We start from the raw sequence: 18,703 nt of genomic DNA on the forward strand, positions 1-18,703 counted from the left end.
AATGAATTATTTAAGAGACAACATGGAATTTTTACTCATAAAAGGTTATTTCTTATTTAAGAATCAAGGTTAAAGATTACCATGATCCCGTTGTTAGATCGGACACAGTCCCACATCTTCTCGATCACTTCTTCACTGCCCAAAACATTTGAGGTACGTTTCTTTACTGAACCTGATGATGAGAACTTGGCAATCATGCCACCAACCTATAAACATACATTACCATGTATCAGAGACATTAACTACAATTCCTGTGGGATACACAACTAACAAGCACCTGTGTACTGATAAACGAGGACTGATAAGAAAAGGCACCTCAGTCCATCCTACAATCACCCTACTTTCATATTTAGCTAAAAATGCCTATTGATGATTCTTCAACATTGTCAAGTCTGATACAATTAATATTTTTTATCGGTCATAAATACATTGAAAACCTCCCAAAAAGATTTTTTTGCCATGGACACTACACGTTAATAATACCACTAAACCATGGTTGCACTAAACCATAGCCTGTTGGCAATGTTTACAAATTTTCTAGACCCATACAATTTCATGGTCACTAAAGTTCACATTAAAACAGTTACATAGTCAGTTGTACAGGATAATAAAAAAGGTTTTAAGATAGTTAAAAGATACAAATAGTGAGCGGATAAATTACCCTGACTATGGGGGCGCAAACGCAGGTTATGAGCACTCCGAGGGCGGCTCTCTGTACGTCAGGGTCGGCCACAATCTCACCCTCTGCTGCACCCAGGATTACATTCAGACCTACTGTCATCACCTCGTCTGGCAGATCTACACGCTCACACAGCAACAGCTGTACTTGCGGCATCACTGCACAGATACCTAGCACTTCTAGAGCACTACGCACAGTCTCCGCCCTACAACAAACACATTGTACAATGTAGTCAGTAGTGATTGATAAACACACAGAGAGCCAATGGTAAGGTTTGACGGATAATTCATTGAAGATGGTAAACTTAAGAAAACCTTTATGCAAACGGCATCTACCAACTTAGTGAACAATTATGGAAACATGAAATGAGCAGCCCTAGACTTAATGGTTGAGTGATGGAATACCAAGTCAGAAAATCCAGGCAAGATTTTATTGATGCGATTAGCTAAAGGATCTGCAAAGATTAGGTAAACGATTACTCTGCTATTGTGGGAGACAATTATTATGTCGCCGCAATGGCAAGAGTTGTTTACTATTCTGTTGTGATCCCAGGAAATGATCAGGATGTTGCTTTGTTAGGGGAATGGTAACAATGTATTTCATTTTGGAAAGAATAACTGTGTCAACATATTATATGGCATTATAATAAGGAAATTATCTGCAAAACTCAGCTTGAAAAAAAAACTTCAGATTTTTTCACTAATATTGCCTCAAGCTCAGCTTCATCAAGAATCACACGCATGTATATCTCTAATTAAAACTGGATAAAAAAAGTGTTGTCAAAGAAGGACTCGTTTACCTGCCGGAGTAGTTCCACTCGTATGCAAAGGCGATGACTTGCAACAGCAGAGTGATCCCTCCTAGTCGTATCAATTCATCTACAGGCTGCCAGCTGGCTCTGAATGTCATCAGGTCTAGAAGGGTGTTTATCTGCTCTGCCACCTCCTCGGGACTGCTCTTGTAGGCCTAAGACAAGTGATATACATCTGGCATTAGTTTGTTGATGTTTATATTTGTAAATAAGTGGGTTCCAGTTTCTAAGTGAATACTTTGCTTTCATACAGATTTAAATCTTCCGTTCCATATGGAGAAAAGACTGTAGCTTTTATGGTTTCTGCAAAGACAAGAGTTTCTACTTACTCTACTCATCCTAGTCATTTTATGCCAGGGAGGTTGAAAAACTATCTGCATTTTACACAACAGGGCATGGGATGTGGATATGACATGGAACGGTAACCAGAGTGTTGGTTGATTGTAAAAAGCACAAATTTGAAGAGGAGGTAAAAGATAAAACCACTGCGCTTCCCACCGTTTTATTCAAAGGCTATGGTCCTATAGCAAGTGGAACACATGCTTTACCTTGTACGGTGGCAGAGTGGCTGGCATCTTGGCACTTGTTTCACTGGTGTTCTCTCTCATATGCAGTCTACGCAGATTCTCCGCCTTGATGTGCAGATGAGCCTCCAGGTAGCGTTTGAGCGCAACACACACATGCCTCACAATCTGACGTGCCGAACATTCCTCATCTTCGTTGAGCGCTGCATCGTCTTCAACTGCCAAAATTGGCAGCGTGCTCATCTAGCAAATTTTATTAAATAACAGTTTTTTTCAGTTGTACGACTTCCTTCGACTATTGATAGAACTATACATTGAATTCTTTCAATAACGTCACTGGCTAGTTTTAGAAAAAGAATTGACGTAGTTTTATTGAGCCACTGACAGAGTGTAATGATATAAACTACGGATTTTTGTTAAATAAACCTAATTTACAACCAAGCTAAAATAAATTACAGCTTATTTTAAACAATAGCATCTTAAATGTTACATCAACTATCAAAGTACAGAAACAAAGAAACAAAATTGAATTTACACTGTAGCGCATTATACGATGCAGGATAAAATATAACCTATATACTTATCTTAGTAAAAACACTTTGGTGACTTTACATTATGAGGAAAGTCTATATTTGCCTGACAGTCAACTTGTACCTGTAACTTTGAACTAGAACACTCATACTTACAACATTGTAGAGCTTTCGCAAGCCATCTTGTCTATCAAACTCTTCTAGAATCACTCTAAACTGGAATGACAACCCGAAGAACATCGTGGCGTGGCACCGGCCCGAGTCATGTGAACACTCCAACAACCACAGAGAATAACTGGAAAATAAATAGTGAATAAACTTCAAACTTCATTTAATTATTGAAATTGAAAAAAAAACCATGAAATGGAGGATTGCAACTCAATTACATACTAATTTGAAAACAAATTGATAGCTTTAAGCTAGGGGTGTGCGAATAGTGATTTTGAACCTCGAGCCGAGCCGAGCCGAGCTTTTTAAAAAATGTTCGAGCTCGAGCTTTTTCGAGCCGAGCTTTTCCTAGCGTAACCTTATCTTAATTATTAAACTTTTTTTCTTAAAAAAGTGCATAATAATAATAATGTTCAGTCAATTTTTAAACAAACACAATGTTATTTTAATATGTTTAAAAACATTGAGAATTGTCAAGACATAAAATAGTAGATAATCACGATAAGAACTGAACTGAACTAAATGAAGATGCAAGAAATAAAAGGATATCGATTAAAGGCCTGAAGAGATATGCAGTGCAGACTGAGACAAAGACAATCAGATTGTCTTTCAAAACAGAACAGCAACGCGACCTTGAATGACGACAAAACAACTAGCAAGTCGATTACATATGTATATTGTAACTAGGCTACTATGAATATTTAATTCTATTTTGTATAAATAAATACAAAATAAATTTAAAAACACGTGATTATTCTTGTTGTTTTCCATGCACAAAATATTTTTGTTTTATGAATCCTATTAATCAAAAAAGAACATGGTTGGTTTGGATCCAAAAAGGTGGAGAGACAAGTTTTACTTATATATTAAAAAATATATAATTGACATATAGAGGAAATAGACCAAAGCACTAGAATTAATAACCAAATAGTCCAGGCAACGAAACGATATAGAGGGAAATGTTTGGAACACAATTTCTGACTTCATAACTTTGTTTAGTATAGTTAGGAGGTTAACATACCAAAAGTCCCTGCCTCTAGCCCTTGTGCTGTGGGGGAGGGGGGGGCTTGAAGGTACCATTTTTCGGTTTTTTGCTGATATCTCGGAAAACATGCGTCCAAGCGAAATTATGCTAATATACAAAATGAAAGCTTATTAAATTTCCAGCAAGTTTGTAATTTACTATTTTTCGATACCTTGTATGGTTTTCGCGTTATTTGCTATCAAAAGTTTGTAAATTTGGAAAAATACATTTTTTCCTCATGTTTTTTGTTCTTTTTGACAAGTTGCCTCTTAAACTATGCACCCAAAAAATAAATGCTGGGCATAGGGTTGTAGAAAATTAAATTCCCTTCAATAATATATATGACTTTACTAGTTTACCTCCTTCCGTTCAGATTTTAAAACAAATTAACCGTCAGTATAAAAAAAATTAAATTTAATTAAAATTTAAGAAAATTAAAATCTAGTGTTGAGCAAGGAATTTGAAGTCTTGCAACAGCTGTTGACTACTTAATATTTCAATTTATCACCTTACACAGTCAACTAATTGGTTGGAACATTCACTATCAAGTAGCTAAGGTGAGTGATGGGCGTCTAAAAATAGCACAGATACCCTATAGAAAATATATACTTGTGGGCTGCCTAACCAGCTTCCTCACACTTGATGATCTAGCTAGACTATTGTAATGGGAAAATATGGTGTTATAACCATGTTTATGCATATAAGAGTGTCTATATGACACTGGAAACAATCACAACCATTAAATTTAAACAAAGATAAATGACATATTTAAGTGAATTAATATAAAACATTACATCAGTAAGTAGCCTACTATTCTATCCCTTGCTATCTTAGTTTAATAAGGACTACCATCCTCATCATTTTTATCCTTTTTTCGGACTTATTTTGGAAATAAGTACTGTTTTTCATACTGTTTTTTATACTGTTTTTTCATATTCTTAGTTATCTTTTGCAGGAACAACATTTTGGCTTTTTTTGCATACTTATTTAGGCTTGCTTTTTTGCTACCTGATTTTGCAGGAGTACAGTTTTACGTGCATAGGCAGAAAAAAATTTTGAGAATATCCTTCAGTGCAGTTTCATGCTAAGTGTGCTCTGCTACTACAGAGTTGTTATTATTCTTTTTCACTCTTACGTAAGAGAAGGCACGTTATTTCCCAGCCACAGCTGAACATTTGGAATGTACATGATAGGAAACGATGTTTTAAAGCACCATCAGTCGGAGGAAGACAAGAGATATTAGGCTTTATGGAGACCATCGATTTAAAAATTGACTTGTACCTGTATAGATTGAAGTTGAGGGATACCTCTCTCGCTGGAGCCCATATCAAATCAAGATGTACATTTTCCCTACCTTTTGTATTTGGGTGGTGTTGGAGAGGGGGCGTGAAAGACCGATGATGCATTTTGGGCCACTGGGGAATTCAGATACAACTTCGCATAAGCAACCTTGCTTTTCTCAAATGCTGAAGATTTTTTGTCACATCCAGTAGAATCGCGTTTAAAATATCATCTAATCCTTGTTAAGATAGTTTATGGTGCGAGAAAAAGATGTTCCTTACCTTCTTTCTTAGAGAATAAAAGGATAACAACGATTATGAGGATGGTAGTCCTATCCAAACTAAGATAGCAAGGCTGAATTGACTACTAAGACTACTCACTAATGTAATGTTTTATGTTAATTCCTACTTAAATATGTCAATTGTCTTGGTTTCAATTTTATGGTTGTGATTGGTTTCCAGTGTAATATAGACACTCTTATATGCATAAACATGGTTATAACACCATATTTTCCCATTACAATAGTCTAGCTAGATCATCAAGTGTGAGGAAGCTGGTTAGGCAGCCCACAAGTATATATTTTCTATAGGGTATCTGTGCTATTTTTAGACGCCCATCACTCACCTTAGCTACTTGATAGTGAATGTTCCAACCAATTAGTTGACTGTGTAAGGTGATAAATTGAAATATTAAGTAGTCAACAGCTGTTGCAAGACTTCAAATTCCTTGCTCAACACTTAGTCCAGTCAATGAATGATCCAAAAGTAGGTGTAGAGTGCGTGAGCAGGTAACTAAGCGATTCCTTCAGAAACTTGTTCAGGGGGCTTAGGGTGTTAACATACCAAAAGTCCTGACTCCTAGGTGGTGAGCCAGGGGGTGGAGGGGGGAAAAAGGGGGGGAAAAAGGTACGCATTTTGGGTTTTTTGATTATATCTCGAAAACTATCAACTTTTTGTATACTATAGTAAATTATAAAATTGAAGAAGATTAAATTTTCTACAAGAAAATTATATAATGTGTTTATTTTGGTTCAACAGATTACGAGTTATAACTTATTTAATTGATATCTTATTAAAATACTCCTTCCATAAGAAATACATGTAAATTAGTATGCGAAATGGGGCGAATCCTATCCGCCCAAAGGAAATATAACTGATATTCTGGAAATATTGACAAAATTTCCAGTAATTTGACACTTTAATCATGAAATTTTGTCAAAAATTAAAGCGAGGGTGAGCGTTTAAAAATGCGATGATTTAAGGTTTTTTTTATATTTACAATAAAAAAACACCAAAACTCGAAATTTTGTTACCTCGCCCTCGCCTTAATTTTGGATCAATTTTAATGATTAAAGTGTCAAATTACTGGAAATTTTTTCAAGATTTCCAGAATATCATTTATATTTCCTTTGGGCGGATAGGATTCGCCCCATTTTGCATACTAATTTACATGTATTTCTTATGGAAGAAGATTTTAATAAGATATCAATTAAATAAGTTATAACTCGTAATCTGTTGAACCAAAATAAACACATTATATACTTTTCTTGTAGAAAATTTAATCTTCTTCAATTTTATAATTTACTATAGTATACAAAAAGTTGATAGTTTTCAAGATATAATCAAAAAACCCAAAATGCGTACCTTTCTCCCCCCCCCTTTTTCCCCTCTCCACCCCCTGGCTCACCACCTAGGAGTCAGGACTTTTGGTATGTTAACATTCTAAGCCCCCTGAACAAGTTTCTGAAGGAATCGCTTAGTTACCTGCTCACGCACTCTACACCTCATTCTTTGACTGGACTAACTAGATTTTAATTTTCTTAAATTTTAATTAAATTTAATTTTTTTTTATACTGACGGTTAATTTGCTTTAAAATCTGAACGGAAGGAGGTAAACTAGTAAAGTCATATATATTATTGAAGGGAATTTAATTTTCTACAACCCTATGCCCAGCATTTATTTTTTGGGTGTATAGTTTAAGAGGCAACTTGTCAAAAAGAACAAAAAACATGAGGAAAAAATGTATTTTTCCAAATTTACAAACTTTTGATAGCAAATAACGCGAAAACCATACAAGGTATCGAAAAATAGTAAATTACAAACTTGCTGGAAATTTAATAAGCTTTCATTTTGTATATTAGCATAATTTCGCTTGGACGCATGTTTTCCGAGATATCAGCAAAAAACCGAAAAATGGTACCTTCAAGCCCCCCCCTCCCCCACAGCACAAGGGCTAGAGGCGGGGACTTTTGGTATGTTAACCTCCTAACTATACTAAACAAAGTTACGAAGTCAGAAATTGTGTTCCAAACATTTCCCTCTATACCCTTTTTTTAGCATTCGTTGCCTGGACTAAAAGCACTAGAATTAATAGAATAACACACAAAGTAAACAAGAAATGAAATGCAGAACACGATGATTTAACACTGTCACTCAATTTTGTTATCTAGAAGGGTCGGCGAACTAATCAATAAATAGCCAAAACCAGTTTCCTCCCCTTCACACAGTCTCACCGCCCCCCTCCCCCCCAATCCGGGTGGCCCAACACTTTGTCCTTGAAACACCCTTGCGTCTGAAACAATAAACCCTTACACCCTCGTTGCTGTTTTGACAACAGGTTTATGAATGCGATCACTATTTTTCATTTCCAGAATTAACTATCAATTATTATTTATTTGCAAGATACAAATAGGAAACTACATCACATTATGGTATTCAATGACCCATGTACTATCAAAAATTAATAACTCATTACTTATTTTGATAATAAAAAGCATTCATTACAGCACGCGCCACTTATTGATATATATATATATATAATCCTCAAAGTAACTGTTACTTTATAAAAAATAAAATAGGTACAAAATTGTGTGGCCAGTCAAACTTTATAGGCCTAAACAAACATTTTATTCTATAAAATACAGATGGTAAATAGGGGTTGGTTTAAAGGAAATAAAATACAAAACATATTAATTAATTATTTTGATAAACATTAGAAAGGTTATGGGATTGATTGAACTAAAATAACCGCAGGGAAACTTATAAGTAGAAAAGTCGTCAAACACAATCTGTTTAATCAGTACATTGTTAGAGAGAGAGAGAAAAAGAGAGATAGCAGATAAGGAAGTTTGATGATAAGGAGTTTGATAAGGAATCTGAAAAAGTAAACAAACAAGGAACAACGACACGACGATTACAGCCTTATTGTCTCGCCCACTACATTTGCACACGTGACCACTTTTTGTTTCTTCCTTATCTTTCATCCGTCCCAAAATAGAATTCCTGAAATAGTTTGTTGGTATAATCTCCCCTCCCACACAAGGCGCAGTGCTCAGTGCACACTGTAGGTTGCCACGGCAACCGTGTGTCGTCATAGCGACTTAGCCAATCACGCACTCGCACTGCGTTGCATATTACGATACGAATAGTTGTGTTAGAAAGACAACGCAATAGGTGGTAGTTTCCTCAAAATTAGGATCGATAATCATTGCGTCTTGACTGAGCTGAGGTTCGTGCTTATCAAGACACAATTATGAAACGGAGGAGAGTAAATTTAAATGAAAGTTAGTTCCTTATTTATTAATTTAATTTTTATTTGCTACAGTAGTTCAATAAGTATTCGGCTCGAACATTTCGAACTTTTTGAAAATCACGAGCCGAGCCGAATAGCGTCCTATTCGGCTCGAAAAAGCTCGATGTTCGAATACTCGCACACCCCTACTTTAAGCTAGTGATTAAATATTTTTTTTTAAACGGGCAATGATTCCCAGAACCTGGTGTCCTTGAGAACATAAGCTAACAGCAAGGGACAGTTTATGCTACAAATTATTCATTCTACCTTGCCATTATTCAAGGGAAAAACAACAAATTATACCTCTGAACATGGCACAACTATGCCTTATAAAATGTCATGAACATCTTTAAGTATACGTATACAACGATGTAAAATCCTGTAAATATTTGATTCCTAACATCTTTATTCAATTGACAATATTTGGTAGCACTATAATGGCCAGATTTCAAGATCCAACCAACATAGTTATAATGAAATTTATGCTTCCTTCAGGAGTAAAATCGGTCTGGTTAAATATATTTAATTTACCACTCACCTAACTAAATCTGCCAGTATATGATGAGGTAGTAGACACACACGCTCCATGGCGTCTTCACAATAGGCGAGGTAGTAAAGACAAATAGAGACTCCAGTTGCTGCAATGCTTGGTCTAGGCACCTCTAGTAGTCTCTGTAAATACCGTGTTTGTGAAACAAACGTTAATATTGCCTTGAGGGAACTCAAATCTTCCCACTACCTAAAATTGCCCATATCTGTCAGTTTGAACAGGAGGTGTGAGTGGGTGCGATCGGGAGCAGATTAGAGAGGCAAGATATAGTGTTGGGACGGGGATTGGTGGGTCGCAGGTTGTGAACGCAGAAGCTGTGAGAATTTAATATTTTGTCCATGAAAATCGAGGAAAACTTTGAGCAGCTACATTTTACTATTATATAGCACACACTCATTAATTATTTGTTTCTTCATAACTAGGGGTGTGCGAAGCAGCAAAAAATTTTCGATTCGAAGCAACGATTCGATTCAAAAGATTTTCGATTCGATTCGATGCAACTCGATTCGAAGCAATACGGTATTTTTCTATTCATAATTGTCAATTGAGTGGATTAACAATAATTAAAATGTATCACATTTGTGTAATACAAATTTTTGTTGATGTGGTATTAGGCCTATTTCATACTTAACATATGAATTTTAGGTGAAAAAATATTTATTTTCAATCATATGTATTAGAATAACTGCTGGAAATACCAGTGAGCTGCTTTACTTGCCTATTTCATAATTTTTACTTGAATTGGCTCAACTGCAAGAAAGAAGAAAATATTTTTTTTATCAAGACATTCATTCTCATTTTAATAACTGTTAAAAATAAATAAATAGGTGCCGGTAGCTAAATTACAACAAATTTGAATGGAACTTAATATAAAAAGACCATTAAGAAATAAATTTACATATCACAAGTTTAGGGCCTGTGGACCGGCTTCAAGACTGCAAGCAAGAAGAAAATAAAAATAATATGTTTCCACCATGCAATATGTATCATTCATTCCCTGCCTCCTAACCTCCTTAGTATAATAACCTCACACTTACATTATTTGTTACATCATCATAAATAAAGAATTATTATTGGCATCAGTAGGCCTACAGCTTTACCTAGGCATTATTTTTATAGGGCCTAAAATAGTAATAGGCTAGAAGCAACATGTCAAGTGGAGAACTCATTGAAGAAAAGATATTGTGTAAACTAATTTCCTATAAAACTCAAAAACAGTAAATAACATACAAACATTGTTTATGGTATAATTAATAAGGACTAAAAAATGCATATCATGTCATACAGTAGTATAGACCTACTGCAAGAGATTAAAATCCTAAAACAACTGATTTTGATAGCTAATGAATGAAAAGAATTAAAAATCCATAAAATAAAGCCAAACAATATCACAACTAATTAGGTACCCGAAAAGTAACTCTTAAATAATATATAGAAGATTAAAATAATATTAAATCAAGAGACAAGAAAGTTAAATGCTATCTTCTAGCCTAGTGCCCTTGGCAACACAGGTCAATGTTTTTAAACTACCCTCAATGTTTTTGGAACAGCAGGGCCTTTTTCTCTTAAGGAAGGGTAGTAGTATGTCAACAAAAACAATGAATCAGTCTCACCAGCCAGGCCCGGGCAACGATGTGTGAATTCAAGGTCATAGACCCTCCCCCTCCCCTCTTACACCACCCGGTTGCTACCCAGTTGCTTCAATTGCTGACAAAATGCAAGTGATGAAACAAGGGAGTAGAGACAAAAAAATATATATCTTTATTCAAAAACACAAAACTGTTAGAGATTATTTTCAAAGAAATTAATTCAATGTAATTTGTGACTTGTAAATATTGTATTGGATCTTAGAAATATATTTTTTTAACCCCATCTAACCAAGATACAGATCTGTTCACTATATCAGATATTTCTTTTGTTTATAATTTATTATGTAAAATAATAAAATATATTTTTAATTAGGTATTGAATAAACAATAAATGATTATACTAGTATGTCTGGATAAATAGTCTTTCTATTCTTTTGACTTTGTTTTCTTTGCACTGTTAGTGTTGCGTCACGGCTTTTGTCTTGTTACTCTTATCAGTAGACGACTAGACCTGGCTCTGGCTAGTGGCAGTGCGGCAATTGCTCTGTTGTGTCTTTATTCTTAAAGGTCGTGAGCCAACTTAATTTTTAATTCTCATTTGAACATTTTAATTCCTCTGTAATAATAGATATAATAATATAAGAGTGTTTCTTTGGAAATAAATTATTCTTTTTTTTTCTTTTGCCCCAACAAAAATTTGGGGACGGGGACCGGCAGACACCTAACAAAAATACCAAATGAATCAGTCTATAACATTAATCTTACTAGTTAAGTATTAAGTAACAATTTTTCAGACTTATTTTTAAAATGATTTTGGAGTAACCTACCTTGTTTTGGCTAGGTTCACAGTAGTAAAATATTTCACACACTGCTTACATCAAGACAAAAAACAAACCTCTAATCATTTGCAATGTCAAAACAAAAAAATATAAAACAATTAAAGCTATATTTAATGCAAAGAATGTATTAAATAAGAACGCCTTCGTAAAGGAAACGCAACAGCAACGCGCTCCTGTATTGCGGGTATTGCATTGACTTTCTGCAGGCGTTTTTCGTATATGGATACTGACTCCCTCGTGAATCGAATCGTTTTTTGACCACCACTGAATCGAATCGCGATTCGATGCATCGAATCGAATCGAATCGAAATTTCGATGCATTTTCGATGCATCGCACACCCCTATTCATAACACTTGTTGCCTTTATTGGCTCTGTCAAAAGAACATTTGAGAGGACAAGAATTATATCAAATAAAATGTGTAAATGAGTTTTAATGAAAAAACTATATAGTTTTACCCATGTATGTATTATTATAATTGAAATTATAACATCATCTGGGTAACTGACTTTTCGATTATACTTTAACGCCTCTTGCAAGACATACTACGTACCTGAAGTCCTTGCATGTTGATAAATTCTATTGAGAATTTCTTGTGACACAGAAGGGCAGCTAAGTACTTGAGTGCTTCAAAAGATAGTCTTGAGTTTCGCGAATCCCGAAGATTCATTATTTGTAAAATTAGATCCAAGGCGTTCTTTTCAAAAACGTGACTAAGAAACTGTAAAACAAACGTGGAAAGTTTAAAACACACAGCAAAACCAATATTTGTAAATTTTTGTGGAGAAATTATTTTCTTTTAATATCACCCCCACATTATAGTGAATGATTAAATGAATAGCACATATATAATAAACAAAACTAACATACAGTATGGTAATTTGCTCAACTCAATGAGTATTTAGTAAAAGGCATCAAAAAATCAATTAACTTAATTGTTCTTTTATGTCATGACTGTGCGCCTGAAAACATACAAGAAAATTGTACTCATTAATTGTAGTTGTAGGCTGAAATGGTCAGGTATAATTTTAAATTTCCTATTTCAGTATGATTTAAAGAAAGGGTACAGAGTCAGATATTAAGATTAAGCAATTTTTAAGCAAGAATCAAATCATTTAGTAGCAATGAGTCTAAATAATTTAAGTTTGATTAAAACTTAAATATTTTCCAATTCTCATCTTCATGTCTGTCTGATAATGTTAAACGCCATAGTTGCTTATTAGTAAATTACGTATTCATCTTACCTCCTGGTACTCGCCCATGGGCGTGAGGTACTTGAGGATGAAGTATTGCCGGGTAGCCAGTGTGGGAGGGTACATCTGTACGTTGCCGATGACGAACGGTTCCAGCTCGGCCCACGAGGAGTTGCTACAGTCAGAGATGTGGAAGGGCGATGGCTTCGTGTGCGGAGGAGACATGAGGCCAGGCCGCAGTGGACTCGGCGGTTCCCACACAGCTTCCACACTCTTGCGGCGGACCTCTGATAACACAACATTTACTGATTTTGTACTTTATTATACAAAAATATTTAGAGATGGGTCGGTTTTAAGTCAGTTTGATTATTAGAAAAAAAAAACTAGAAATAATGGAAAAAGTCAGTTTAGTTTATCAGTTGTGCAATGATTTTGCTACATTCGAGGAGCACAACCAATAACAATGAGTCCTCAAAATTCCGGCAGATGTACAAAATTTGCCGCCGTCACAAGAAACAAAGATGGTGCCCTAACGATTTCAGATGTTCAAAATCTTTACATGATATTGCCGCAATCGCAGATTAGTATTGATGACACTGTGAGAAATGCACAATACACCAAATTTTTAATAATAAAGCTAATACTGCTAGTTTATCAGCAACTATACAAAGCATCATGGCTAATGAGTGTGTAAAAATAAGGTTAAACTGCATCTAAATAAAATTGTACCATAATAACTGTACAACACAGAAATAATTGTTAACCCACTAAATGATTTTTGTTGTCCTAGGACACTAGGCATGAACCCAGGATCGTTTTTCACATTACTGTGGGCTAGACCTAGGGGTTGAGGAATTATCACTTAGATAAAATACATTGGTGATTTGGCACGATTTGAACCCAGGACCTCAAGGACCCACGTTCTACCACTAGACCAGCTCGCCCCCCCTCTAAATGATATTGATTACAAGAAGAGTTATTCTGTATGTTGGTGGGCATTAAAGTCACTTTAAATTAACTACTATACATTATGGACTGTACATAAAAATTATAGGCTTTAAGATAATGGCAAACTTTAGGTTTAAAAGTCAAACTCAATCCTGTACTCACCTGATTCTGAAGGTTTCTTGGGCCCATTCATTTTTGACGGAGTTTCTTGACAGCTTTTTGATATTTCGTCTGGTGGTGGAGGAGATAAATTTGCTGTACCAAAACCACACTTTTTTATTTTTAAATAAATTATTTACTAGGCTACTTTTAACCTTTTCTGTCCCTACATCAGTACTATCGAAGTGTTATTCAAATTAATCCATATTTTACAGAAGTAACTATATGAAGAAAATCTTCCCGATTTAGCAAATATTTTCTTACTATTTTCCAAGGTGTAATGTATAAAAAATATATTCAAGATTATTGACTTAATGATAATACAAATTTGTTTGATACCTATTTAACATTTACATCATAGATAAAACGTCAGTATCAATAGATTATTAATTGCTCAATGATAAATCAGCAATCAATTTATTAATCAATCCTTTAAAAAATCTTAATAAGGATGAACTATCTGTGTTTTGTTTAGGGACCATTTTCTGAGTATCATTATCAGTACCGGTGAATGAGAGACAAAACCAAATCTTAAATCCAATAAACCTTGAGTAACAACTCAAAAATAAGTTAAGATTGCTTTAATAAGAGATGCAATCATGCACCCATACTCTTCACTTGCTTGAGCTAAAAAACCTTAATGCTTTTCAAGGCAGTAAGTTGAATCTGTATGAGAATATTTGATTTCAAAAATTCCATACAAGATTTTATTCATACCTCTTAGGATTATTTGAGAAACAATAAGTTATTTAGTAGCAAAATACTATAAAATATATTGTACATGACTAATTGACTATGTAGCTAAAAAGCATAACACTATAATAAATTGTACAGAATACTTACCTACAGAAGAATTTCTTTTCTTTGGTGTACTTTCGTTGTGGTTCACAAGCCCATTTTCCAAGTTATTTAGATGAGCGAATGGTCTACTAGAGTTGTGCTTCTTATCTTTGCCGAAATCGCTTTGCAAAGCATGCAATCGTTCCAACATTAATGGGACAAGTCGACCATTTTGTTCCCTAAAAACATTGAATTTATTTCATTAGCTTTTATTAACATTTCAAACTTTCAAAACGTGCGATTGTTTCAACATTGGAATCAAACCTGCATAGTTTTTATGTGTGCTTTGTTTGGTAATTTTTTCTTACCAAATATACTCTTTGAGTACAATAAATAAATTAATTATGCAAAGTAACTGCTGTACTGATTAACTGCACCGTAAAAAGACTATCTGTAACATATATATGTAACATATACCTACTTGTTATAATATTCTTATATATTATAAGATTATATAATATTATATAATGGTATATGTGCAGTAACTTACCTACTATGGTAGGTACTGCATATTTTTACTCTTGTAAATAGGAATAAGTTAGCTTTTTAGAAAATTCCTCCAATGTTGAATTTTAACCATATTGACTATTATTAATAAACAAAATATTAATGTGTTGTAGAACAAATTTATTTTAAAAAAACAGTTTCATAAAAAAATTAGACTTGCATGGATATAATTATATTTTATTACTGCAATGATGGGAATGGAAGTCTCTAGATTCCTAGAAGAGATCAGTTAATCCAGCCAGTTTTAAAATTCAGGCGGATGACCCGAAAACCTACTTTTGCCCGGGCAAACGTGGTTAACCCGAGCAGCTGCAGATGAGTCTGCTTCTATCATTAATTTGCAAAGTGGTGAATTTGTAAAGTGGAGTTATTTTGAATCCAATTAAATCGTTGAATTGATTTTCTAATTAATTATAGGCTACTTACAGACAGGCTATTGGATTCCAACTAGTCATGGACAGGTCCCGAAAATTCGGGAAATTTTCAGGAAAAAAATATTCCCAATATTCGAGACGGGATTACATTTGATTCAGGAATTTTTCGGGACGGGATTTGGTCCAATCGTCGGCAATTTTGCCGCATCGAGAGTGACGATAACGCCGCTATCGCGAGATGTTCCGCGAACGCAGGAGGCGAAGTCATTTTGACGATCGCGCCGTGACCGCGGAGTCATACCGACGATCCCGCCGAGACCACGAGTCATACCGCAATGTGACCGCGTAGTCATACCAATGATCGCGCCGTGACCGCGGAGTCATACCGACGATCGTGCCGAGACCACGGAGTCATACCGACGATCCCGCCGAGACCGCGAGTCATACCGTGCCGTGACCGCGGTTGTTAGTTGTCTGGTTGTTCGACTATGTTTGGGGCAGGCTACGGGAGAAAATAAGGCGTCGGAGCCACCTTTTGAGTGGTATGCGGCTATACAGCTTTTTGAAGCTGTCATGCGCCTGCCTTTGCCGGCACGGGGCTCAGCTGACTTCGATCCTGCTGGCCAATCGGAGAGCGAGTTAACCTTCGTCCCAAATTGTGAGGAAGGTGAAGGGAGAAGAGAGAAATATTGTCATTCTGATTCCCGGCTTTTTGTAAGTTCGTTCGTTTTGGTCGTTCTCGAAAATTCGTGCAAGAGTGCCAATTCGTATCGCAAGCTCTGAAACCTTAAGTTTGAATGTATAGGTTTTGTAGCGAACGCGCAGGAACCTAGTTTGTTATAATTTCGTCATTGGGTAAGTTTCGTAATCAACTTACAGATTTTTGTATATTACTCGGCCAGTCTTCGTGAACAAAACTTCACTGAAACTTGAAGGCTAGGTCTGACTCCCAGAACTGGCCATACGTTTTAACCAACTCATTTAATTAAGTATAACAGTTGGTGACATATCCTTTCAATTAACGTTTCATAATCTGTATTAAGACTTTTTTGTTAAATTCTTAAAAAAATTTTCCTAAAGTTTTAGTTCCGAAGTTTGTTCCAGCAGACAGGTTTCTGCTGGACAAATTTTGTCGAAGTTGGTTCAGGTTGAACACGTGAGAAAGTATAAGTTTTAGTTTTGGTTTTTTAGGCTCAAGGAGCAGTTTTATTTTTAGTTTCAGTTTTTCCCGTTTCGTATCTCACCTGGACAACTTAAGCCAACTCGTGTTTTTTTTGTGTTTAATAAATTTGGACTCTATGGGAATTAGGCTAGGCTAGGCCTCTCTTATACTAACCTTGTCTGTTTCAGGTTAACGCCTTAACTCCGTAAGCGGGGTGGCTACTTAGTTTACTAGTTGTCTCGTTAAGTAGCTAGTAGAGCGTCACCTAGATATTCGCCCACAGAGTCAAGTCAAAATTACCAATTTCCCCACAAGCCCCTGCTAGAGTGGTGTTTTTTAGTGTTTGGTAACCCGCTACGTTCTTCTCAAGCTCTGATAACCAGGGCTATCAAATTTAGGCTAATCACTACCGAATCCTGGGAAAATTCCCGCAACCCGACTCGTGCGATTCCTGGGACTTTGTTTATTGTATAGGTGGCGTAATTTCCCACGTGTCGCCTTTAGGAAAATGACGTCACAACTCACAGCCCCGTGACCGCGGAGTCAGACCGATGATCATGCCTTGACCGCGAGTCATACCGACGATCACCCCGTGACCACGGTCATTTTGACGATCGCACCGTGACCGCGAGTCACAAGTTTCTATAGGTACCTGTAAATTGTTGTAACCAAACCATTTTTTTTTTTTTTGTTTTTATAGATCAGTGCCACAAACGGTAAAAATTGATGTCGTTTGTCTTTTTTGGTAACCGCAATAGGCCTACTCAAGACTTTCTTTTTATCCACAGGAAAAAATCCCGTCCCGAGAATCGGGAAGGAAATAAAAATCCCATCCTGTCCTGTCCCAAACTAAAAATTCAATCCCGTCCATCCCTAATTCCAACTGCATTGATTTATCAAAGATTTCAGTATTGTAGGCCTAAACCGAAGAGCTGATATTTGAGTGATGACACTGACTCACCTGAACGCTGCTGCAATGTCTTGCACCTCCATAGCAGCAGCCAGCAACCCCGTGGCGTATGTTTGTAGAGGCTCTGATGATTTCTCCGCCCAGGAAAACAGTCTTTGAACCAAGGCATCGTTGGTAGGCTGTAAGCATCAATTCATGTGTAAGAGTTTATGTTGCTGTCAAAACTATAAACTTATTTTAAATTCCTTTGAGAAAACAAAATTGTCACCAACTTTACTCACTGTTAATTTTTCAAAAAAATATTAAGCTATAAAATGCAGGCTTGTTAAGTTATACTTAATCAGTCTCCTGGATTGGAAATTAATCTAAAATAAAAATGTAATGTTACCTTTTACCGTCAGCAATACTAATAGGCCTAGTTCTTCTAATAATATTCGTTATTTCTCTAAAATTAAAAAAATGACCAGGGAACACAGAAGATTTACCACCCAAAGTTGTTCTTAGTGGTTATTGTTGAATGGAAATACCAGTATTAATAAATTAACAAACATCACTTACACTCTCAAACACAGCAGATGTTTCTAGTCCAGGCAGGATGTCTATCATGAGGCGACAAGCTACAACATTCAGTTTGTTGATGTCTCGCCCGGTTATCCCCGACCTAGCGTAGTAATTCTCTCTGAGGTAATCATTCACCAGCTGTGATAAAACAACAGTTTGTAAATCACATATTTAGCTTATGGAAACTTTTGGAAATTCATACCAGGTAAGGTATGGTAAGTGGACTATTTAACAAGTGATCTTTATCCTAGGTAGTGCACATGTTTGGTGGATGGTTTAAAAGGAACTAAAGATACAATTATGTGGCCTTTTTAAAACGATAATACAGGGTTTGGCATGATTTGACTGCAACCCTTACTAACAAAGCTTCGGCCTGCATAGACAGTTCCAGCGAAAGTCCTGACCCCACAGAAGGGAAATGAATGAAGTTAGAATAGCCTAACGGCGATACGAGTTTTACAGTATAGTATTTAATTTTTTGCCT

General features: G+C 35.7%; 1 protein-coding gene across 2 annotated transcripts in view; it reads right to left on the reverse strand.

Annotated features, from left to right (window-relative positions):
- The window catches only part of LOC129004723 (protein mahjong-like), a 47,768-nt gene that overhangs the window by 21,433 nt on the left and 7,632 nt on the right, over positions 1-18,703 (reverse strand). For both annotated transcript variants that reach the window (XM_054433304.1, XM_054433305.1), the window contains 12 exons: positions 18,217-18,357; positions 17,710-17,837; positions 14,709-14,884; positions 13,869-13,961; positions 12,810-13,045; positions 12,119-12,286; positions 9,127-9,260; positions 2,701-2,839; positions 2,039-2,257; positions 1,479-1,645; positions 662-884; positions 81-206 (listed from right to left, as the gene is read on the reverse strand). In XM_054433304.1, the coding sequence (XP_054289279.1) occupies positions 81-206; positions 662-884; positions 1,479-1,645; positions 2,039-2,257; positions 2,701-2,839; positions 9,127-9,260; positions 12,119-12,286; positions 12,810-13,045; positions 13,869-13,961; positions 14,709-14,884; positions 17,710-17,837; positions 18,217-18,357 (1,950 nt within the window). The remainder of the gene's footprint in view (positions 1-80; positions 207-661; positions 885-1,478; positions 1,646-2,038; positions 2,258-2,700; positions 2,840-9,126; positions 9,261-12,118; positions 12,287-12,809; positions 13,046-13,868; positions 13,962-14,708; positions 14,885-17,709; positions 17,838-18,216; positions 18,358-18,703) is intronic.

The sequence above is a fragment of the Macrosteles quadrilineatus genome, unplaced genomic scaffold (genome assembly GCF_028750875.1).
Source record: "Macrosteles quadrilineatus isolate MER2022 unplaced genomic scaffold, UCM_ALF_1.0 Scaffold_11__1_contigs__length_5352618, whole genome shotgun sequence".
NCBI lineage: Eukaryota > Metazoa > Arthropoda > Insecta > Hemiptera > Cicadellidae > Macrosteles > Macrosteles quadrilineatus.